General features: G+C 40.5%; 1 protein-coding gene across 10 annotated transcripts in view; it reads left to right on the top strand.

The window, feature by feature from the left end:
• The window catches only part of DPP6 (dipeptidyl peptidase like 6), a 510591-nt gene that overhangs the window by 247815 nt on the left and 237548 nt on the right, over positions 1–25228 (top strand). The window contains exon 1 of one of the 10 annotated variants that reach the window (XM_065666816.1): positions 785–1229. The exons of the other annotated variants lie outside the window; for them this stretch is intronic. Coding sequence (XP_065522888.1) covers positions 1173–1229 — 57 coding nt within the window. The 5' untranslated portion in view covers positions 785–1172. Of the gene's footprint in view, positions 1–784; positions 1230–25228 lie in introns of those variants that run through there. 10 annotated transcript variants of the gene reach the window in all.

Raw genomic sequence — 25228 nt, 5'->3', positions numbered from 1 at the left:
TTGTTCCTGGAGTTTTCTCCAAATCAGTCTTACTGGAGACTAGTACTTGCTTTATGCCTCGTGCTCAGCACACCTCATGTCACCCCATGCTGGCAGCAAGGTGGGTGAGTGGGCTAGGGAGGCTTCTTTGAGAGCTCCACCACGTTGGAGATACCTCCATTATGACAGGAAGCTAGCTATGGCAGCGTGGAGGGGAGCAGGCAGCGCTGCTGGTGTGTCACCCGGCAATGTGACCTACATGGCAGCTGCAAGCAGGCAGGAGGCAGCCAGGATATCAGAAATGCAAAGTGGCCTGCGTCACATCAGGGACATGGAGAGGGCTGGGGGAAGCTGGACACATGTTTTACCCTGATGAATGCGCCACCCTTTGGCAGTGAGGCAAGCAGCTCCTCCGCGAGGGTTGATGCTCTCCGTGTCCCATCAGTGGGAACCTGCTTCCCTGAAAGTCCATGCTGCATCCTTCGAAACTGCCCTGGCAGCGGGGCAGAGGCTGCCCTTGGCACAGCTTTGCTTCATAGCCGGGGACTGCCAGGGCACTGAAACCTGTGCAAGTTGGGAGAAGCTGGAAACTGACTGCGGGACTCCCATTGCCAGCATCACAGGGAACGTGGGATTTAATTCTTGAGCGCCGGCTGCCTGCGGCCCCTTTCCCCTTGCTGCGGGAGGGGAGCCGACTGCCGAGCTCAGCTCTGCACATTGCCAGCGAGCAGCACATTGTGCTACGAGGCGGCCGGTGCATGCGCAACGCGCGGGCTGCTGCCGTGGAGGTGGGGAGCGAGGACCACATCGCTGCCTCCCGGCTCCGAGCTGCCAGTTGCTGGTTGCCAAGCAGTTATCATTGTTTCTGTGACGATTGCAGAGGCTGTTGCTAATTGAAGAAGCCCCCACAGCATCCTTCTCTCTGCTCCTGCTTCTGCTTTTATTTTAGAGGCTCAAGGGGGAAGACAGCTAGACTAGTGCTTTTTTACATTGCATTTTTATTTATTTCTTTTTTGTGGGGGTGGGAAATTTCTCAGCTGGTGATTAAGTGATGGACTAGTTACTCATCCTTATCCCTTTAGTCTTTGTGTGTGTGTGTGTGCATGTATGTCTGAACACACACAGACAAGCTTACACACGCACACACACTGTAAAATCTTGTTTGCCACTGCAGTGGGCACAAATAGGTGAGCATGACTACAGCCAAGGAGCAAAATGCATCAGGGAAACAAGCCCAACAACAAGATCAGGTAATGCTTATTTTCCTCAATTTCAAACAAATACAGATTTGCATTGTATAGTTCTGTGTTTCGTGTATGATTATTATTAATATGTATATATTAATCTTCTTGGTGTGCATTCCTAAAATTGTCAACTGAGTCACCAGTCAGTGGCAGGAGGAAAGTACTGTGTAGCTGGGTTCAAGGTCTGCTGTCTCGGTGTGTGTGGAGGCTGGGGGGAAGCTGAAATTGTGCTATTTTTAACAGCCTGTACCTCTTGCTGAAGGCAATAGAGGTTTGTTCTGTAACTTGTTCCTTATGTGCAAGGGGGAAGGAGCAGGATGTTGGGACAGAGGGCCCTTCTCGCTAGAGGAAGGGGGTAAAGGTTTTTAACAGCCCCTGTGCAGATGGACGTAAAACTGCAAAAGTGGGTTTCAGCATCTTACTTTGTCATGCACTTTCAGGGTTTTTTGGAGGTTTTTTTGTCTGGCATTGTGTTGGAGGGACACTTCAGAGTACAGCGTGTGCTCAGGCTGTGCGTGTACAAGCAGTGATGGGGGGTGGGGGAAGCAGCTGTAAGTAGGTATAACTCCCACTGACTCTGGGGGAAATTGCAGTGCTCACACCGTGTCTGAACTTGATTCATTTATTTCACTTGGTAGGTGCTTTATGTGTTTCTGTAAAGGTAGAAAGTTAAAGACTTAATTTTGCCTGTCATGCCCAGTTTTTAGAGGGTATTCCTGTATGACTGCACTTACCAGGACAAAATGAAGTCAAAACTTTCCCTGTCAAAAAAAGCAGCGGGTGGCAGAAAAAGGGGACATATCCTCACTGGTAAAGGAATAGCACAGTTAAAAAGTGGTGGCATAAGGGAAAGCCTGGTTGTGATCGCCGAGCTCCAGCTGAGGATGGCAAAGGTTTGTGGGCTCCTGGCACACCGGCAGACCAGCAGCTCCATCCTCCTTGGCACCAGCTTCCCCTCCCCGGCTTCAGCCCCGTGCCTAGGGGGACCATGGGGAAGCCTGTACGCTCCAGTTCTTCAATTTTCATCGTCTCGTTAAGACATTGGAAGTTCGCTGCTTTAATCTTCAGTTAGGACAGCACAGGAGGATAATTTAAACAGATCTCTCAGGGCACAAATTAATTCTTAAAATAGTTCTTCCTGGCTCGATGAGCTGAGAGCCTCGCATGTTGTTTTTCTTTTTTTTTCTTTCTCTTTTTTCCTTTTTTTTTTTTTTTTTTTTAATTTGGTGCTTTATTTTAGGGAATTGGGGAAGGGAAGAGCAAGGGAAGACACCAGGCACCACAAATAGCATCTTATAATCTGCATTTTCAGGGTGACATTTTACTAATGGCCAAAACAGGCTCAATGGTTCAGTGAAACCAAGAAGAAAACAACTTTGATACTAAGGGTAAAGAAACTGTGCCTTCATTTAACCTCACATCTGTCGGGATTCTCTGCTTCCCTGTCCATTTTTGTTGGCATATGTATGTTTGTCACAGTTTGCTGCAGATTAAAATTAGCCTAGCTGTGTTCCTGGGAGGCAGGGGTGCATAAGTGCCTTTTCTGAACAAAGAGAGCTGTGGGGCTGTCCCCTCCTCCTTCGTAAAGCTGTGCAAAACTGCTGGGTTTTGTAAGTCAAGAAGTGTAAGTCAGTTGTGTTTTAAGAAGGAGCAATGTTTTTCTTTCAGGTAGTGCTACCTGCGTAATGCCATTTTGCTACTGGCATGCCATGATTTTGCTACTTCCATGCTATGTCTTTGCTATCTGTCTCTTCCCATATGAAATATAAAATGCCTAGAATGGGTCTTAGTGTTATGCAGAGTCTTGATTGAATTTATTCTACAACTGATTGAGTTGCAATTATATGCATATGGTACGCTTAAATATTCTGAAAGTACATGCTCTCTCAGCTCTGCCCTAGTGTGAGCATGAAATAGAAATATCAAGCATATATAAATATCAATGATATTGATGAATATTAATGTTAGAGTCTGTAAGCACCTTTGCTCACTTCCATTTTTTGTTGTTGTTTTCACAATACATGATTAGTAAAATGGTTTGACAGTGGGGGGTTGAATCCAATCTGTGTCCATTGTTTTGATTGTACTTTTATCTTCCAACACCAAACACAAATCTAACCTCTCATTTTACTTAAACCAGTTCATAACTGAAAAATCCAAATTTTATCCAATTTCCATTTCCAGAAGAAATTCTATTTTCAGGCTTGTGAACACCAAGAATTGCTGAGGTTTTTTTGCTTGCCTAAAACTGATCAAGAAACTGAAAATTGTAGCTGGGAGAAAACTGAAGGCAAAGTGCTGGTCTGTCTGTAGAGGACCGACTTTTTCAGAAGCAGCTGCTGCTGTCGTAAGAGATTGTGACTGTCCCTTTTCTGTATTCCTTGCTGTGACATTCCCTGGATCCAAAGGCAGGCAAGTGACACACTTGGCTTAAGTCTATGCTGTGTCCTACCATGCTAACCCAAACAGAAGCTGGGCACAAAAAGGCACTGCAGGACCAGGGTGTGGAAAGTTTGAAAACATCTGCAGAAGCTTTGCAGGCATAAATGAAAAAGTCTAATTCAGACCCATGTGTCTATATGCAAATGAAGGCATGTTCTCAAGATTTACAAAAATTATAATAATTAGGAAATGATTGGAATGTGCAGATAAGCAATGCAGCGCCTTACCTACTTGAAGCCATGCAGTAAGCATCCCTTTCTTTCCTTTTTTTAATTAGAAATGTTTTTATATAGTTTCTTTCTGATAAACAATGTTGCTCACCTCCATGCCAGTTAAACTATTCAGAATTTTAATCATTTATCTCCTTGCTTATCTCTTTCATGAGTCTGAACTTTAAGCCTTTTGGGCATCATGTACAGAAAGTGTAAGTAAGTGATATGTAACACTGTCTCTTACCATCAAGTTGTGATTGCTTGATCAAGATGTAAGTTGAGCGTGTTAGTCTCTGTATGCTTAGGTGCTTCTGACACAGCTATGGTCTCTTGTTCAAATGGTTGAAGTTGCATACCGTGCAGCATACAATGATTGCAGTTGGCTTTCTGCTAGACCCAATGCTCAGAAGTTCGTAGAAAAGCCTGCAGACACTAATAGACTTGGGCGCTGGCTCAAGAGGACTAGTGAATCTTGTTCTCTGTCTTGGGGATTGTTCACTGGATGTGTGAATACATCATTAAAACCACATTTCCTTTGAGAAAGGAGAAGAAAATAGCAACAACAGGTCAAGTACTATGTCAATGTGCTTTAGTAATTCATATTTCCTGAAGATTTTTATATTTCAACATAAGCTGGTAAATTTGTTATCATAGTTTAGCCCGGTTCTTGTTACTTTTAATGGCCTTTGGGAATGTAACTAGCTCTACAGTCATACATAAAAAATAAGGAGGCTGGGTTTTTATGAAGATGTGGTAAGAGGCATAATGTGCTAAAATGAGAGTATTTTAAAAAATGAGTCAGCATATCAAGGATAGCATGATCACAGATTCTCAAAGACCTCCTTTTATAAAACATATTTAAAGGGTTGATTGGTCAATTAGGTACTTGAACAGTCAGAATAAATGATTGTTCCTGTTTCTTTTGCTGTATAGAGAAAAGCTGTCAGAGGGAGTGAGATCTTGCTCTACCCTGTACATATCCTAGACAAGGTTGTTAATGATTGTTTGCATGCAGCTCCATATAAAAGACCAAAAATTAAGTAAGGAGCCAGCTTGAGTGTTGCCTTTTATTGAAGTGGACTACATGGAGGAGTGGAGTCAGATCAATAGAACAGTTATGCCTATTAGCTGTCATTAAGGTAATCAATTTTGAATTTTACAGAACAAGTGGAGTTCCAAATAATAGGTGCCTTCAAGTGGAGAGAGAAGACATTTAACTTGGAAAATCTAGTCAGACTCAAGAATAAAATGATGAAAAGAGTAATATTTCATGCTTCTAATGTTCCCCTGCCACTCTGTACTTCACAGAAATAGTCTGTAGTATCTTGAAGAGTGAGTATAGTTGGAGTATCTAATATACTATGCTGAAATGTGCCCTATTTTGAGCACACTTATGCAAATAAGAAAAAATACCTGCACTTTAGGTACATCATGCAGGGATTTCCCCTACATAGTTGTAATCAGGTAATTTGGGGATTCCTGTGGCAAAGGGTGTCAATCCCTATGTGCCCTGCTGTCTTCCTTCAAGACATTGTGAATCCTCAGCCATGGTGAGCTAAGTCTTATGCTGTTACTTCATTCACAGAGCAGATTAAACTAAAAAATGTGGGTGTGCTTACATTAGGAAGTAGTGTGGTCCCTGTAGTGTGGACCCACCCCATGAGAGGGAGAGAGATGGTATTGAGGTCCCACATACACATTTTGGACAGGGGATATTTTGAGCTAGTTCTGGGCTGGTTTGAATGTCCATTAGTGGTTGAAAAGCATCTTCTCATTTAGCTTTATCCAGAAAGAAGACAGTTTGTATGCTCTGAGGCAACTAAAAAATGTGAGTTAGAGCACAGTAGATGGGTAGAACTGAGAAATTTAGTCAGTAGTGCAGTTCTGAATTGAACAAAAGTACTGGATGCCCATGTTGTTAACAGGGAGTGGGGGATGCCGTTAAGTAAGTGTAACTTCATGTGAGTTATGTTCCTGTATCTGAAGATATTCTTAAGTGTTCTGGTTTTTATTTTCCTTTTCCTATGAGTTGTGACTTAAAATCATTCCAGATCTGCTTCGCTCACCTAAGTGCTGTCCAGAAAATCATCATCCTTGGGTGCCAGGTGTCTTGGTTAGTTCAACATGCTTTACCTGACAGACTGCAACAATCCTGTTTCTCTGTGACACTAAAGCCTCCTTACATCATGTAAGCAATTCAAATTGGCTCCAAAGAGTGCAGGATCTCTTCACGTTGTAAATAGGCTGTAGTGTACAGCAGGTTCAGGCACATATTGTAAGCTGTGAATTTTATCTGTTGGAGTAGGGAAAGTATGTTGCTTTTTTGTCAGTACCTTCCCCTGGTATATGCTAGACCACAAAAAGCCACGACTAAATCCTCTATGTTTTCTTGGCAAGGTTTGAGATTATGCAATGTAACTTTATGTTAGGAAGCCGACTGAGCTGTGAATTTGTTATAAGAAAGCCCTGATTTATGGTGCCACTAGCTGGCACAGTCAATCCCCACTGCAGCACCCCAGTGGCATGAAATCCACGCAGAGAAATTGAAGAGCACCATAACATACCTCTGCAGTACCCAGTACCCAGTGGCCTGAAATGAGCTTGGCCTGGAGCTGCTGAACAGATAGGAGTGGGTCTCCCAGGAGATGAGCTAATTTAGCATAATATCTCAGTGACTTGTGATTGCACAGCTCCTATGTTCTTGGCTGGTGTTGAAAACAGTTGTATCCCAAAGGTGAGTCCCTGCTTGTGAGAATCCCTCACTCTCACTGCCTTGCTGCAGTATTCTGGCTCTAGTTATTACAGCTCTGCAGAATTCAGGGGGCAACATTCACTTTTGGAAGGTGTCTGCCAAAGAGAAGGGAAAGAAAAGAAACCTGACTCTAACCTGCATAGGAAGCAAAGCGGGGTTTTAGTTTTAATGGAACTGTCTAGTGTTAGTTGTGTAAGTGCATAATTTTCTAAAAATAACATTGTTTATATGAGACAATACTTTTTTTTTTCTTGATAACAACTCTGTAAATTACATATCTTGTAGACCCAACGCAGGCTTTCTCCAGGAAGTCATAGAGAACATTTGTGTTTCATTCTGTTAATGGCATCTGATCTATTTCTCAAGAGATTAAATTTCCGTAACAGTGCTCCTGAGAACACCATATTCAAGAACATGAAATTGCATCAAACTAGCAGTCTTCTCAAGCTTTTAATTCACCATGAGGAATGCAGGCAGCTAAGCAATGGGGAGGGAGAGACAGAGATGGAAGGAAGCATTTTTGGCATAAAACTGGAGTCTTAGAAGGAGAAGGCTGTAGAAAAGCTTTCTTGTTGTTCAGTACTGGAATGGAAGTGCTTCTAGAAACTTTCATATGTGTCAAGACCATGTTATGGTTGGTGATCCTCTAAGCACACAGCTTGTAAGGGTTGGTATGCTTCCTTAAGATGCTGCTTGAAATCATGTATGCTTTACACTATGGGCATACCTTGACAGATCAAATGGGGCGTGCTCTGCCACTTGTCCTTGGGACAACTGTTGGTTGACTGCTGCTCTCCATTCCTGTCAAAGGTAACTCGTGTTGCAGCCTTTCTCATTAAGTCTTTCTTTTGCTGTTGGATCAACACAGAATAATTTGTCTCTGAAGTTAACCAGATATCTAGGGTTCATGAGAGTGTGCTTGAACTCCACAAGAAGAAAAAATAAATTTGTTTTTTTAACTCTTATCTTAAGGGCATCTGATGCTTCATTCCAGTTGTGTACCATTAGCAGTGCTATGCTTTCATGAGCAGTGGTTTTACCTGCTTTCAGTTCTTAAGCCTCTAATGCTGCCTCTTTGCCATCTTTATCATGCATTGAGTTGTGGTGAATCATGGTCAAATTGAATGATATGAGAGAAGGTAGCACTTTTAAAACTTGTAGAGTACTGTAATATCTATTATTTATGCAGTTTATTCTGTATGATTTGCATTCAGGACTGTTTTTTGGTTTGCCCCTTCTTTCTTCCTTCCTTTCACTCTTTCTTTTGTCCTTCCATCCTGCCTTCTCTGATTCTTAAGTGGGATTTAAGTAAGTGAAATAGATTCAGAGAAAGGGGAGTGCCGGCAGCAGCAGAAAAGGAAAGCTAAGCGCACTTCTTCACTAAAGGACTACTGCAGATGTGGAGAAGAACCAGCTGCAGAAGTGCATTGAGCAAGTGTTCAAAAGCTTTGTTAAACAGGAATTTGGAGATGTACCTAAATTTGAAATCAATGAAGGTGATTAAACAGGGAAATGTAAGTTAATATAAATTTCTGTCTTAATAGAAATGTTTGGGTGGGATTATCAGGTGGCTTTATATGGTGGTTCAGTGTTGGAACATGAAACTTAGGTCTACAGACTTCTGTTGTGGCTTTAAGCAAGAGTGTCAGACTTAGATCCTTGGTGGCAGTCAGCAGCTGCTCTTCTGCCAAGATAGTCCATTGTTGCCTTAAGTTGGAAAAAAAACCCAACCCAGACGTGGGGGTCTCCTGAGGATAAGTAAATGAAATATGAAGTTCAAAGATAGTGTAGTAACTCAGGCTGCACGAGTGCCTGAGATATCAGAGAGATGTGCTCCTTGATGTTTAGAGAATGTAGGTAAAGAGGCATAGGAGAAAAACTGAAAGTTAAAACTTTCTGAAGACTTAGAGATGAATACGAATTTCAGCAGGAAAAGATCAAGATAGAGGTAAATCCTGGCAGGACTTCAGATAGTTATAAGCAAACTTGCAAGTGAGAGAGAGATAATGCAGAGAATTTTGGGATTGTATCTTATTCTAAGATTTTGGGAACTTGAAGCAATTTTATAGTTTGAGGTAAAAGAGAGATTGTTCTTTCATCTCTCGGCTGCATAAGGCAAAGAGACCTTTTCCAAGAAGTACTTATTTATTTATTTATTTCAGCAGGAATACTGTGGTGTAATTAGTAGCCACAGAGATGAAATGGAGAAGTAAATAGGGAGATGATGAGCCAGTGAAATGTGTGGTCAAGGGTAAAAACAAAACCTTTCAGAAGTGGAAGCCAGATGCTGAAGTTTGAAGCCCAGGAGGTTGATGGAGATCATCTTCCTGAAAGTCAAGATGGGGCTATGAGCCAAGGCTGAAGCATAGAGCCTGGTACTTGTAGAAAGAAAGCATTGCCAAAAGTTGTGGAGAAGCGTGATGGAAGTGGAGAGGACATAGCTACTTCCCACTGCTATTGGTGAAAAACCTCCACAGATCAAGGAGAATGAGAGAGAAGATGAGTGGGCTAGAGAGTTACTGTTAGGTATCTGGAGGAATTATGGGAGTTGCAGCAGAGGCAAGATCAGATTTGGTGGTGGAAAATGCTTGTAGGGGAAGAGGCTGCCAAGTAGGCAGCTGGTTAATAAGAAAGAAGGGAGCACATGGCAACACTCTTGTCTCAGACAGAGGTGGCAACAGGAGCAACAAGGCAGGGGAAGAAGGGAAATCAGCTGTGGCCATGTTGAACAGGGTTGTGGTTAGGGTAATGGTCCCCTTTACCACAGTCAACTTGTACAGAGAGAGCAATGATGCTTGTCATTACCAGGAAGGCATTCAGTGAAAGATCTCAGCAGGCCTTGCAGCCTTCCTGAGGGCTCACAGTGCGGGACAGCAGCTGTTCCCCATGCAGTTTGTGGGTGATGTGGTGTCACCAACACAGTAATAAGGTGCAAGGTGAGGACTAGCTGCAAGCCTTGTGTGGCAGAGGGAGTTCAGAGCACTGGCTTTTCTCTTGCCTTTGCTGGGCATTCATGTTGTGGGCTTGGGCAGTGATTTGTCTGAGTATCTCCATCCTGTAACACGCTACTGTTTATTGCCTGCTTTGGGTAAAGCAGAGAAGATAGCTGTATTTTTGCCAGCACTCAGATACCCTGTGTCTCTTCAGAAATACCCCGCCTTCAAAATAAGTACTTAAATAATGCATTAGCAAAGACATTGCCTTCTGTTCTGTCATGGGGGGGGTGGGGGTGGGGGTTGCACTGGGGAAAAAGCAGCAGCTGTCTTTGCCAGAGGAGAAGATTCCCAGAAGAACAATAGGAAGAAAAGGGTTAAGGTCCTTTTCTTGCCCAGGGAAAGGGCTCTGCTTCTCTTGTTCTCCCTTGCATTACCCATCCCTGAGTGTGCCCTGATTGCCTGTGCCATTCTGCTGCTGAAATAAAGCTTTTTTTGGGGAGACAACCTGTGTGATGTACGCATGATGCACGTGATGTTTGGTAACTGGCAAGCGATGTATGGCTATTATTATTATGAGATAGTATTTTGTCACAGAAACTGCAGGTGAAAAGTGCAGCTAGATCATAATTTCTCAGAGTGGGGTTCGTCCCAGTGTTCTGGACAACATAACTGTTATGCTGGGGCATAACAGGGACTTCTTTCAGGATCTTGTCTGGTTAAGTAGCCCTCTAGCACTGGCATCGTGGCTGTGCATATGGGCTCGGCAGCCTTGGTGGGAGAGGCTGGCAAAAAGGTAAGGGAATCTCCCTGCATCACTGAGAGTGAGGAATGCTCTTAGAAGGCATTTCCCTGTCTCCATGACTGCCTTAAAAAAAAAAAAAAGTCAAATTGCAGATGATCATGGGCAGAGGATAGGCGAGGTTAGTTAGAATGTGCTGGGACAGAGAGAGTTAGCTGGTGGGATCCTGATGAATCACCAAAGTGGCAGGAATATCTAGGCATTGTCTCTCTACTGCTGCCTCAGACTTGCTGTGTCCCTTACAGCTCTTTGGTGGGCATACACATACTGCTACCATCCCTGTGTGGGGAAGCCTTGAGCCCTTGCTGCACCCGCTTTTGCAGATGTGAACATACAAGTCTAAGCTGAGTGAGGAATTAAGCCCTGAGTATGTTTCATGGTGAATGAGGATGAAACAGGCTGATGCACTTAAGAAGAGTTAAACTGAGCTTACATATGAAATTATCATGCAAAAGCACATTAGAAAGGGGAAGAAGAGTTTCACTGAAATAGTAAAACCAAGCAAACCTGAAGGCTGAAGTGTTGGTTGGTTGGGGGTTTTTTAACCAGCTTGCATCCTTACCTTTGTCAGCCTTAAAACAAATGTCTGTTGCTATTATTGTTTAATTGTAAAAACTAAAAGAGATAAAAATTAAAGTAAATTTTATATAGGGATTCACAAAGTTTTGACTAAAGTAGTTTGTATTACTGCTTAACTGTTGCTGAGCTTGAAATTGGAGAGATAATAAGCCTTCATCTAAAGCAATTAGTCTGCAGTTTTTGACTCCATTACCTTCACTTATGTGTGTAGCTGAATAGTTCCATGCAGATATTTAAAGTTTAGTTGTAGTATATTACTGACAAAAGTGAAATCACAACTTAGATATTAATTTATTGTTAATTTTGCTTGTCAGAGATACCATAATAAACATGTAATTGACTAGGGGTGAATGTATGCAGTAGCATATTACGTGAAATGCATTTTGGGTCTTTAATTTAGCTTAATCACCCACTGTGACCAACCTTTCAACTCTTTTTGTGTAGGGTTTAAAGGGCCTGATACTTAGTGGTAATGTGGTTGTAGGAATTAATGAATGGTACATTAAATTGTAACCATCCTTAAGTATATTGCAGCCTTGCATTTTTATCTTTCTGTTTCCATGGCCAGGAGCAAACAGGTTATTTTCAAATACATAGGCAGCATTTTGTGGCTACTGGTAGAGAGAAACTCAAGGATGGACAGGGAAAACATATTGCAACTTAACCTGTATGAAAATGAGAGAGAGCCATGAAGTCATGGGGGTTTAATTGTACGAAACAGTCTACAGCAAAGCAGATGATACATACCTTGAAGGATGGAGTAAACAAAAACTTCAGGGTTTTTATTTTTCTGAGATACTATGGTACTAGATAAAAAGGAGGAATTGCTGAAGGTGAGGAAAGATAAAGGAACTTTTTCTTTTTTATTGTTATTTCATACTCTGTAGATGCCATTGCACTGAGTATAATAAGCATGACTAGTCTTTGTAGCAGGAAATTTGTAGCTAAACTTTGTTTCTTATGCTTAAGAAGCCCTGGCACTTCACAATTTGGTAGAATCTAATAATAATAGCAGCCTTAGTTTTTATAATGTTCATGTCCCAATATCTTTGATGTAAAAGTTAATTTACAAATGTTGCTGAGAATGATGATGCATTGAATCTAATGAGTATTTGAAATTAATCTTTGTAAGCTTAATCATTAGAGGCTTCAGTTGCATTAAATAAAATTCTTTTCCATGGTCTTTTTCCCATAAGGTATAATACATAGTTTTAAATGGATTATATTGATGCTTGACTTTGCTGTTGAAAGTCATTCTATAATTAGAAGTTTTATTCCAACAACCCAAGCTAAAACAGCCAGACAAAACAAAAAGCAGTTGTGAATGTATGGGACAGAAAAATATGAAGAGAAACTGATTGAAATAGCCCTGGAAAGTACTTGGCAAATAATGTTTGTCCATTAATAAAATGTATATATTCGAGGAAATGTTTTGACTTTCTTTGCTCCCTTGTTCAAAAAAGTAGCTGACTTCAGTTACTACTCATCTACTTAAGAAATGTTACCTTCATGCCCATAACATTTTTAAGGTTAGTAAAGTAAGTAAAGGTAAGGTAAGTAAATAGGTGACGTCTTCATTTTGTTTTGTTCCTTGTTTAAAAACTGGGCTTTCCACTACCCTTCAGGGAGATTAGGAGACTCTGCTGTTATCTACTAGGCATCTTGTACTCAAGTGTGTTAGCAAATTCAACATTGATACTGGGCTGAATGTTGACAGAGTATCCCTGTATAAAACAGAGAACTTTAAGGAAATCTAGAAAGTGCATATGTCTGAAATACGATGAAGAGATATTTGGAGCGAGTGGCCAAATTAAGAATAAATCTGTTGACTTCGTCAAGCCTTGAGCTGGCCCCTATAGTATCTCTCACTAACCTGAAAACCCTTATGTAGAAAACCAAGGCTTTAAATCTGTAACAAACTTGTAACAAATATGCAACAAACATGTAATTTACAGTGTTATTTCAGCTGGCCATTCTGTATTCATACAGCTTTTATGATGGAAAAGGCTAATACTACAAGTCGATCTCTGTCTTGTACTATTCTGTCATAATGGCAAGCAATGCTTCTTTTGCAAGTAAGATTTCTCTTAGGTCCTTGATGTGTGAACTTTGGTGGAACTCTGAGAATGAACTTCAGGATTAGGACCACAATATAAATCAGGCCATGTTTACATGCTGGAATAAGGTTGCAGGCCTGGTTCCCTCGTCATTTGTTTCAAAAGATTTATTTTAGCACCTCTTGGCTCCCATCTTCTTTCTGGTGAGGAAATACTGTTCATGCTGGTCTCCATCTGACCTTGAGGTGGAAGGTCCAAGTAGGTCCACTGCCAAATCTTCATGCTAGATATTGTTCTTCCTTTAAATTCCTGTAGGTTCCTGTAAATGCCTGTAAGTTTCTATAAATTTTAGAACTGCTCCAGTCAGTTATAATGCTCTTAGCATCTGGATGGGTCAGTAAATAAATAGTCATTTTCTGTGTCATGTGAAAAGAGAGCAATTTTTTTTGCTCTTCAGTATCCTGGTGTGAATTCCAGAAAGACTACAGTGATCAAGAGCACACAGCCACTGTCACAGGCTAAGCCCAGATTTTAAGTCTTCAGTGTTCACCCTGCTGTAAATTAGAGACTGTTTAAAGCTATGATGCACTGGGTTGTTTGGTTTTTTGGTTTGTTTGGCTGGTTTTTTTTCCTGTAAAATGCAGTTCATTCATGTGAGCGTATTACCACTAAATCATCTAACTCAAAATATTTTGAGAAGATCTTCCACATCTCCATGGAGCTCCATCTGGGAATAGATAAGGAACCAACCAAGAGTTTATGGGTCAGGATTAAAGGGAGGGCGGGGATAGGCAACCTTATAGTGAGGGTCTACTACGGGCTACCTGACTAGGAAGATTGAGTGGATGAGACCCTCTACAGAGAGATAGGAGCAGCCTCACATTCACAAGGCCTAGTCCTCATGGGAGACTTCAACCACCCCAGTATCTGTTGGAGGGACATCACAGCAGGGGATAAGCAATTCAGGAGGTTTGTGAAATGGATTGATAATAACTTCCTTCTCCAAGGGATTGAGGAGCCAATGTGAAGAGGTGCTATGCTGGACCTTGTTTCACCAACAAGGAAGGGCTGGCATGGAATGTGAAGTTCAAGGGCTGCCTTGGCTGCAATGACCATGACATGGTGGATCCTTAGGGCAGCAAGGAGGACGCTCAGCAAAGCTCAATACTTTGGATTTAAGGAGGGCAGACTTTGGCCTATTGAAGACAGGCTGAGAGACTTCGGCCTGGAGAAGAGAAGGTTCCAGGGAGCCCTTAGAGCAGCCTTACAGTACCTAAAAGGGCTGACAAGGAATCTGAAGAGGGGCTTTTTACAGGGGCATTTAATAACACAGCAAGGGGCAAATGGCTTTAAACTGCAGGTGGGTGGATTTAGATTAGGTATAAGGATCCTTTACTGTGAGGGTGGTTAGACACTGGAGCAGGTTGCCCCGAAGTGTTCACAGCCAGGTGTGAGGGGGCTTTAAGCAATCTGATCTAGCAGAAGGTGTCCCTGCTCATTGCAGGGGGGTTGGAACTGAATGAGCTTTAAGGTCCTTTCCAACCAAACCATTCTATGATTCTGTGATTCCATGTTGAACAGTTTTGGACCATAAACCTAGTTTAACCTAAAAATTTATGTGCAATTACATTAAAATGGAAAACAACAACAAAAAAATATTGAAATAGAGACTTGATGGGATGGAGAATTACCAAACAAAAAAATTCTCGTTGTTCTAAAAATTGTTTCTGCTGCCAAAATGTACAATAAGCTTCTGGTTTTATTCTTGAGGGTTTAAAATACCTGAAAACTGAAACTTTTTGCCTGAATTTGTGATAATACTGGACTTAATCGTACCACCACCACCCCATTTATGTCAGAAAGCTCTTCCCCATCTTGCTCTAGGAAAGAAAAGAGGGCTAGGCTGGTTGCTACTTCTGTAATAAAACGTTTTGGAAATACTGTTTTATGTACACAAAGATATGGAGTAATTGAGCTCAACAGGCCATGTAAAATACACATGAGAAATAATGCATGTACTTGAGGCTAAAAATATAAGCCTAAATGAATCCTAGTGGGATGCTCAGTGCTCATGCTACTTCCAGTCCTCTTACTGAAGCTAGAGCTTATTTCTCTTTGCTTTTGTTTCCCAAATAGCTTCTTTGTCATTTTCCTTGACCTCTATGAAAAAGTTTAGGCAAGAATCAATTCTTTCTTCAGCTAAGTTGCTGCAGCACAGTCTACTGTAACACACAAGGCTGTGCGTAATCCTGCGGAGAACAGGAATAGATGTGGCAGAGGTTTGGGAAAGCAGTTATTGAGAGATTGTAACAAAGCTCCATGAGCGTGCTCTTTCTCTGGGGAGTGACTATGTAGGGAGACAGTGCTATACATTTTTTAAACCTTGTTCCTGATTATGTTTCCTTCTGTTCTATCCAGAATCTTGTATCTTTGGTCACGAATGCATATGGATTACAAGAAACACAGCTTTCAGTATCCACTGAACCTATGTTTTGTCTTTCTTTGGCCCATTTCTCGAGTAAATGTTTGGTGTCAGTCAAAGAGAAACTGTTTTTGTGAGGAAAAAGGTATTAACTTGTTGCAAAGCTATTCACCAAATACTGTTTGTACTTTTACGTGTGGTTGGCTGCTTGTCAGGTGTAATGCATAACTTTTATTTATTTTTATTGCTGAAACTGCTGATAAAACAAGAGATGACAGTTGCTCTAAGGAGACTGAGTTTAGGTGACACTCGGATGTTTATACTTCATTGCTTTTCATTGTCTTGACAGTTTCCACAGAGTTTCTTTCCATCATATAAGCCTTCAATTACCAAATGAAAATCAGTCCATGGCCCAAAGCCAAAAAACTGTTGAACAGGATATTTTATATTCTTTGTCAATGTGCATAATACAATTAACTCAAGAACAGATCAGCTCCAGTTAAGGGATTCTTCAAGACTGACTGTGTTGGCAGAGTGCAAAAATGAAGACCTGAATCTGAAAAAAAGCAGTGGCATTCAATTGTTCATGTGTGCTGATTGTCTTTGCAAATGTTAACTATCAATACGTGTTCCTTTTGCTTTCATGTCCTGGGAGGGAGAAGAAGATACAAAAAAACCCACTTGTATTAAGCCAGGCTATTAGCTTAAGCAAACAGACCAATGAAATCTTTGCTGTCTGCTTTGTGAAATTCCAGTGAGCGAGAGAAGACAAGGAAAAATCCACTTGTGCCTGCGGGAATTATGGATTTAAGGGAAGAAATATTTTTGCAGAATTAGCTGCTGCTGTTGCTAGTCTCTTTGATTCAGGCCTTCCCGCCTAGGAGGTGGTTTGTAAAGGGGTTGGGAGATGGGAGGCAGTCGCTTCCTGCTGCCTGGCTGAGGCATTCATCCTCCCGGTGCCTCAGTTGCAGTGTTCTCTGACACCGCAGCAGAGGCAGATGGCTGAGGGTGGCACTGAAGGCTCCCATCCGTTTTCAGCAGCAGATTCCAAAGCCTGCTTAACCATTTAGTCTCACTTGGGTAATGCTTCAAACTTTGGCCACATATTCAACTTTTAAAAAGCTGGGCTAGTTCCTGATTTTTGGGGGAGAGCATTTGAGACAAATATCCTCCTGAGTTTTACTGATGCCACTGAAAGACGCGATCCTGTTTGTTGTGAGACGCACTCTGCATGCATGAAACACTGCTATAATGACTGAACAAGCTGCACAGTCTTATTTAGAGTGCTTGGATTCGGCAGGAGATGACCAGTTAACATGAAAAGCCAGGAAGAAAATCAAATAGTTGTGGGAGATGTTGAAAGTAACAGATGAGGAGAGGTTGCTTGCAGAATTTTGATTCTGCACAGTGAATTATTGCTGGCAAATTGAACTGCTGCCTGCTTTTCAGTGACATTAGAGAGCTGGAAATAATGCATATTTTGGCCAGGCACTCATCTACTGTCTTTTATTGACAGGCAAGTAAAGCCTGAATGGGGAAAAGGAGTAATTAATCATTACTTTATGTAACCCTTACCAGCATGATACAGCTTTTACATTTGTTACCTAGCGTGCAGTGTTTATTTAAATTAAGTCTGTGGGGATTTTTTTGCTTTAAGATCCAGGAATAAAACATGTGAAGATACTTGGCGGTGTTTTAGGGGAGCCTAATAGAGTTAGGTGTCCAAGTCCAACCCAAAATGACAGTCTCAAATGTTTTTTTCCTTCTGTATTCCACATAGTTGGTATATAATGCCCGGGGGAGAAACTGTTGAGTCGTGATAAATTGTTAAGCATCCGAAAGCTATTGTTGGTCTCACTGGGGACCACTGAAAGCTCAATGCTCTTGAAAATCCAGCCAATTATGTGGGTGCTTATGCACAGGCTTTGAAGGCTCACTTTTCTTGCACATTAAAAAGGATGGGTTTTTAAAGCTTTCTACTGCTAGAAGCCATATATTTTCTCCTCTCTTTTCTTTTGAAAACAACTAAAATGGTAGCACACTTGAAGCAAACACATTTGAACCTCTGTGTAGTCAAATTATGGTGTTTAATTCTGCAAAGTTGAGGGTGATCTGTTGGTGAGTATTAAGAAGGAAAAGGTAGCATTTTTTCAGATTTTAAGGCGTTAGATAAGCCTCTTGAGTTTTATCTTTTCATCCAAGAGGTAGCAATGGAACTGAATTGGCATTTTAATGATAGAATATAGTTTGTTTTCTTTTCTAATTGAAATATAACAGACTCTGAGAGACCTCAGGACAGGAGATGCTCTAAAATAACTATTTATACTATTAATGATAATGAAATGTAATTATGGGATTATGTTGTTTAAATATGGCCTACTTACAGAAAGGTGTGTACTGCTAAAATGGTGCTTTCCACATGTAGTGATAATACCTAACACATTCTTGGTGCTTTATGTCTACAAACTGCTTTTAAAAGTATTCATTCTGACATCTCAGTGATGTAGGTAAACTGTATTACCCACACTTGGCAGAAAGGGAAGCTTAATGCGAGAATGAAGTGACTTGCCCAGGGCTAAATTGCTCCTGTGTTTCAGCCTGTGAGCCGGTGATGTGTAATGTTGTTTGCTGCTGTGAGGACTATCACTTCGGGTCAGCATTGGCTTCAGGCTGTTTGTTGCAAGATGCAAACGTCCTACATTGCTTAAGCATTTTGACAAGTTAACAATGATTTATTCATTCATTTATTCATTCATTCAATTACTCAGGTTTCAGTTCTTTTAAATAACATCAGACACCCTTGGGTCTTTGGCTTTTTATGGACACTTCTAGGGATTTGACAGCCTTTTAAACAAAATCCTCCTGGACTCTAACAAGTAAGGGTGGATATTAATACTCCATCAGGAGTACTTGTGCACACTATGATTATATATGTTCATGCATACACACACAGATACATAGACATGCAACCCCACCATGAAAATCAGCAAATGAATCCTTATGCCTGCCAGCACCCATTAGCTCTGAACCTGAGAGCAAGAAAACACTGTCTTAAGGCCAAGATGTTTCCAGAAAGATGTTGAGCAGTATCTCACCCCTTTGAGAGGCAGTGCTTTCCAGTTTCCACTGATTTCTGCTGGCCAAAGTAATAACTGACTTGGGAAAGAAAAAGCTGACCCCTTCTGAAAAAATGTCTCATTTCTAGGGTAAAGAATAGTGCCCTTCCCCTGCAGATGTTTTTAAATTTGAAGTGGTTTGTTATTTGTTCCTGAAGGAAAAAGAATTTCATTATATCTGCTGGTTTGTGTAAAAAAATCCAGGTGCTGTGGGTGACTGCTTTGCAGACAGGAGAAAATGAGCCCCAGAACTGCCTATCGGATGCACTGATGAAACCTCCTCTTGTATCTGAGTGCCTCACAACTGCTAATGAATTTAACCTCAGTGATAGGGATGCTAGCACAGCTTATGAAGCTTGAACAGAGCATTTTTTGGTTAGTCTTCCTAACTATTACAGGCTGCACACTTACCTTTAATTTGCGCTTTTCCTTTTAGAGAGAGAGGATAGAGGCACAAAGAGATGATCCAGCTGTCTTAGACCCAGCACTTAACCCTTGCCTCCCAAGCCTTCAATGCTTCCACCACCAAACTTGCTTTTCTCCTAGAAAATTCAGTATCTTCTGTCCTCACCCAGCAGTGACAGGCGTATTTTATAACCTGCAAATGTGTTTGCTTCCCTTGAGGGGCAGAATGTATGTCATTCCTTAGGGGGCAAATAGGAACGACATGAGCGACGTGTGAACAGTGCTGCTTTTAGCTGTCCTACTAGACAGATAGTTCTGTGGCCACGGGTCACTGGCCTGAGAGAAAGAAATATGATGAGGTTTTCAGGAAAACCCTTGCAATTTCTCTTTCTGGCTTTCATAGGATGGTAAAGCAACTGCATTTTCAGTAAGCTACAACTAACGAGGACAAGGAGGGACAAGAGAAAGTGTGGAGGCTGGAGGAAAAGGAGCCTTCCCTTGAAAACAGATGTAGTAGTGTGTTAAAAATATATGTGTGGGGAAGAAGGAAAATCAGTAGTAGAATAAATCATCATCACACTGTTTCTTTCTGGCAGTTCTGCATCTGAAACTATAGACTGTGTCTGTCCTGAAATACTCCAAGTGGGCTTTCCCCATCCTTGTGGCTCTAGCAGAATAAATGGCATGGAACTGGCCTCACAGTCCCTCATTTTGCAAAAGAAAAAGATTCTAGTGCTTGCTTGACTGCAGTAAATGCTGTTTTCAAGAAATATTTTCCAATTAAGTAAGGTAAACCTTTGCCTCTATTTCTTGACTTAATAGTTAGATTTTAACCGTATCTAATCCATATGCTTTTGATTGTTTGACTAACTTTGACTTCTTTTTAAAGTTTCATAATATGGAAAACCACCCAAAATATTTGTTGTATTTTCATTACATCCATGTATTAGCAAGAAATACGTACAAACATGCACACATAAATGGACATACCTACCCAACCGAAACCAACTTCTCCTATCCAAAGAAACAATCAAATAAGATTTGAGCCAAATGTTAGGAAGCTTGAAAAAAGATGCAAATGTCTAATTTAAGGGCTTTCAGAAAAGCAGTCTTTGATAGTAAAGGTGATTTTTGGAGTATAATACCGATGACTTTACTATCTAGGATTTTGGGTTTAGTTGTTGAAGGTACCAGACAGGGTGTAGGCACTGAGAAAGATGGTCTAGTGGCTGAGGAGGTTAAATGCTACTGAGCCCTCTCACACCCTTGTGCTGTAGTTTCTATGTGAACCTGAATGATCCCCTTAGCCAAATTTTTCACAGGTTTCATAGTTCCCATTTGTCCTGTTTCTTTCCCAGTGCTCAGCTGGATTTAGTTGCTCAGTAAGACTCTGGATTCTAAATCAGGTTTGGGGTTTGGTTTTTTCTGACTTTCAGAAGTGCTAGACATTTCTGGCTACAATTGAACTAGATAGGAGCTATGCTTAACTATATAAAGTTATGATAATTACTCAGAAAAAAAACTGATCTCAGGTGTCTGAAACTGAACACCCTAAATTAGCAAAATGTTTGACCTTAATCATTCTCTGACTCAGCTCCCTGTCTGAGCAATGGGATAATATATTCTCTTTGCCATGTAGAGGTGCTGTGGAAAGAAAGTGGTGAATATTTGAAGCACTCACATATTGTAGTGATGAGCTCCATAGAAACTGCTATGAGAAAATTGATAAATCTGCCTTTAAAGCAGGTTAGGATTGTGTGCTGCAAATAAGGCTGCACACACAACGGTGAGGATCAAATGAAATATTGAAGAGGCCTCATTATGTGTGAGCACCAGCCACTTGGTGGAATGTCTGAGGCAGTTGGAAGTGTGGAGCATATGCAATCAGACTGTAGGACAATACATATGCGCAAGGGGCTGAATTAGAGCTTGTGGACCTTGAGGCTTAAATCTGACATTTCCCAATTTACTGCCAGTGTGTGAACCTGTGAACCTTAACCTTAAGGCAGATTTTGTCTGTTATTGTTGAATAGAGGTGAGATTTTCAAAAGCAGTTGGCTCTGTCCTGTCTCTGTTGCTGAAAAAGATAAAAAGAATTTATGGATGACTTTAGTGGGAGCAGAGTTAGGCCAGTGGTGAGTACTTGCAAGTCACAAACTGTGATTTATGTTGCAAATTGTCTGAAAAATACACTGGGAAAAAAATGCATTACTTAATGCTTGAACCCAGTGAAGTTCTTGTATTTCCTAAGGGCTGTTAGCTTGCTTTATTTAGAGCAACCTTGTATGTGAGATGTTAAAATTAGGTATTGGCAGTGTTTGTTGTTGTTTGCTAGTGTATAGCATGAGTATGCACGATTGGTCTTATTAACCTTGAATTCAGAATTTCATTGACGTGATTCTGAATATCAGAAACCTTGAGGTAACCTATAGAGGTTTTTATCTGACATACGGAGGCATATTTAAATGACTCAGAGTCAAGTTTTAGCATTTATTTATATTACAGCAAGCATCAGAGATTAAACTCCTATTGTGTCAGGTTCTTATCAAACACTGCTGTGAAGATTTGGCAGTATAAATTGACAAATGGATTTTTTTCTTTTTCCTGCTTTACACACAGAGGAGGCAGAATCTGGTCTTCAGGGAGCAGAACTTGTTTTACTCTCACTGAAGAAGAGGAGAGACTTCCTTCAATTCAGGCTCAAAATCTTCAGCAGAGTCACTAGCAAAATCATCCAGAGCTGTTGGGTCAGAATTGTAATTTTAGCAGTGTTAATTTATTTCTCTTCTCCCATGCAGATACAGTCTGAGATTTTGCCTTTTCTTTTTTCTGCACCCTTTTAAGACTTTTTTGATCCCTTATATACATACAGTATCTTCTGTTAGCAGCAATTGTTTTCACCTTCAAAAGAGAATTTTTTTCATCACAGCTTTACTCTGTGCACCTACCATGTCTTTATTTGACTTTGGAAAGAAGAGTGTACTGAAGTCAATGCTACAGTACATTCCTCCCACTCCCAGCATAATTTTCTACCATACCTTTGGCATAGACTCCCTGATCCTGCACATTTTCTTAGTGGTAAAGAAGAAACATTTTAACTGCTACAATTTATGAGACCTCACAGGGAAAACATTATTTCCTTAGAAGTTGCAGAAGTAAATACAAGTATTCGTCATAGTTAGAATTCAAGAGAGCTAGCAATTGAATTGAAATACCTATCTTAACTCCAGGAAGCTGGCCACTTTCACAGACTAAAGGAGTGCTTTGGAAAACCTCTGTCAGCTCTCTCCCCTGTGGAAGCCCACTGTTCTAGCACACTATCTTTTCTCCATTGTTTAATGGGTTCCACCTACCATGGTGAGTTGTGATATGAAATAGCAATAATAAACTGTCAGTAGCACAGAAATAGCCAGGTACAAACTGAGATGCACACCGTGGAGGACTGTTTCTTTACTGTGCTAAACAGGGTTTATCATTCTGAATTCAGTTTTGGAAATGACCGCATGTAGGGGTGGCTAGACTAGATGAAGATACTAGCTTTTCTGGGAAACCATTTTCTAATTTTTTGTCTAATTTTTCTAATTCAGTTGACTTTTCAATGCCCTTTATTCTCTCTTAGCCACCAAGTTTAACTCCTAGCTTTTAGATCATCAAGTAGTTATTCATATTGTAATAATACCTAATAGTTCTGGCCATTATGATGGTCTCTATTTCCAAAGAAATTAAAATCTAAGTGTAAAGTACGAGATCATGTTGATAATGAGCACAAATAGTGAAACAGAAAAGCATAGGAAGACAATAGAAAGGGCACTTTCTTCCTAGGATTTGACCAGGATCCTAAAGTACAGGGTTATACATTGAGCACATTAGAATGCTTAGGATCAATGAATAGACACGAATAACGTGTTCATCCCAAAAGTGTGTAACTTTTTAAAAATCAGTGTTTTCTCCAGTGGGACACTGAAAATGAGCAAAAGTGCACTTGCAACTGGAACCCCTTCTCTCATTGTTATATTCACGAGGGAAGTTCAACCTGCAGTTTACAAGCCCAGCTGGATGGTGGCACAGAAGAGAAACTATATTGCTTGTTGCCTGCAGTGGTTCTGGCGACACAATTCAGAGGGGAATTCAAACAAAGTGGTTTCATTATTCCTTCTCTCCTAGTATCTCATTTCTTTCTGTTTTATGAGTGCTGAAGTGTAATGTTAAATTTGTTTTAAATCACATTTCTTTATTGTTTCATTTTTTATTGTGTTTATTATTACTGAACAAAAAAACCTCTTAACAACAGCCCTAATGAGATAGTAGCAGTCTGTATGATGATGAGATTTTAAATGTTAGATATAAATTAGTCTTAAGAATAACAAGGTTTCATTCTTTTACACAACAGGAATATATTACTAAATCTCTAATATTATGTGTTAAATATGTTCTTAAGGACAGTGGGGTTTTCACATGGTGTGCACTCATGTAAGCCCATCTGTAAGACATGAGTAAACTCTAGAAGTCTCTGTTATTTTGTAGCTTGGAATCTCACTCATCTATCTACTACACTTCAAGATTTATTCTTAGGAGGAGCAAGATTATATTGCTGAAAGACTGAGACCAAACTCCATGTCCTAGTGCATATCTATATTTTTTGTGGGCATCTGTGAGATTGCTGTATGTTCCTCTGAAGGAAAAAAAATAGTTCCTTGTTCCAAGGTAGCTAATTTAGCAAGAAAGAGAGTAAAAACTTTGATCCCAGTAAATTTCTAGAAGATAAAGTAAAAATATGAAAATGAGATTTCACCGGAAAGTGAATTATGGTGTGCCCTATAAAGCTCCATTTAATAGTGAAGTTAATGACTAATGTGTTTTCATATTCCATTTCCTCCAAAACTTCAGTTGTTTTTCTAGGTCTGGATGGAGAAGCTATTCCTCAGCTGAATAGGAACAGCATTCTTCATTACTGTGGCAGGATGACTCTTGGGAGAAGCTTATGGGAAGTAAATTTCATCAGGTGGTAGAAAGTTTATGGAGCTCTTGAGCTGTTCCATTTCTCCAGATTGGCCCATTGAAGGACCTAGACCATCCCACTCCTTACAGAGTACCTGTTCATCTGCCTGAGCCATTGCAATGGGTCCATCACTGAGATTATTTTGTTAAAGTGAGCAAGATATGGTCTGCCATATCTATAGCAATTGGTTTAAACATTCCAGTTGTGCCATTCTCCAGATCATGACAGAAAACATTTCTAACTAAACCATTTAAAAACCAAAACCAATTTTTAATTCTGGGAACTAAGATTACTATTTATAAATAGGAAGAGAATGTAGGGTAACCAGTCACTGCACATCAGGCTTCCTGAAATGCTAGTATTATTTAAAAAGTACCTATAAGGCAACTGATATTTGGAGGCACTAAGCCCTCCTACTTGAAACACCGTTATCCTTTCAGTTATATTGATTTCTTTTGTGACTCTTGGTTTCTTTCCCAGGAACTTACAATGCTTGCTAAAAGCTCATGTTATTTATCTTCCATGAACTCTTGCAGATCTATGATATTTCAGCAAAATTCTATTTCTTAGCAATCTGCTCTAGATGACATATTTTTTCCAGAATCTAGCCACAGGCTAGATTGTTTTTCATCTGATATCCAAATTATTCAAAGACATGTCATCTGAGAAATACTGTAAGCAATAAAAGGGAAGGATTCTGGAATTTGTCAGTGCAGAGCTAGTCGAAATCAGGTGTTTTTTACTATCTCTCTGAACCTTCTTTCAGCACAGATCTGATTTAATATTATCCCATGCATTCATCCCTCTGTGCTCCTCTCTTGACCTCAGGATGATAGTCCTATTTATGTGGGAAAATGTCTGCAATCTGCTTACAAATGTATTCTAGCAAAGAATTCTGGACTCAGTTGTGCTTGGAGTATGCCTGAAATATAGGAGCTATTCAATAAATCTTAAATTCCACATTTACTACTACTGCATCTATTTCTGTCAGGTCTGTTGGTAACTGCATTGCCTTCATGTGGTTTCCTCAAACAGCTCTTTGATAGTGAATTTGGATGAGACATCCTCTTTCTGCCCACTAGGGCAATATCTACCCCTGAGAAAAAGGAACTAAACTGTTGGTGTCTGCAATTTGCATGTCTGCAGTTACTGTATATTTTTCTCTATTGGCAAATGTGCTGGAATGAGTGCCTTGGAAGCATTTTCTCTTGTGTGCATATTAAGAGCCTTTCCCTGTGCAGTTCTAAGAAAATACTTCTTAAAGAGTCCCACTTTTAGCTTACATA

This window comes from Lathamus discolor, chromosome 2, assembly GCF_037157495.1.
Source record: "Lathamus discolor isolate bLatDis1 chromosome 2, bLatDis1.hap1, whole genome shotgun sequence".
NCBI classification, from domain to species: Eukaryota; Metazoa; Chordata; class Aves; order Psittaciformes; family Psittacidae; genus Lathamus; species Lathamus discolor.
This window is presented reverse-complemented; position numbering and strand designations above follow the sequence as displayed.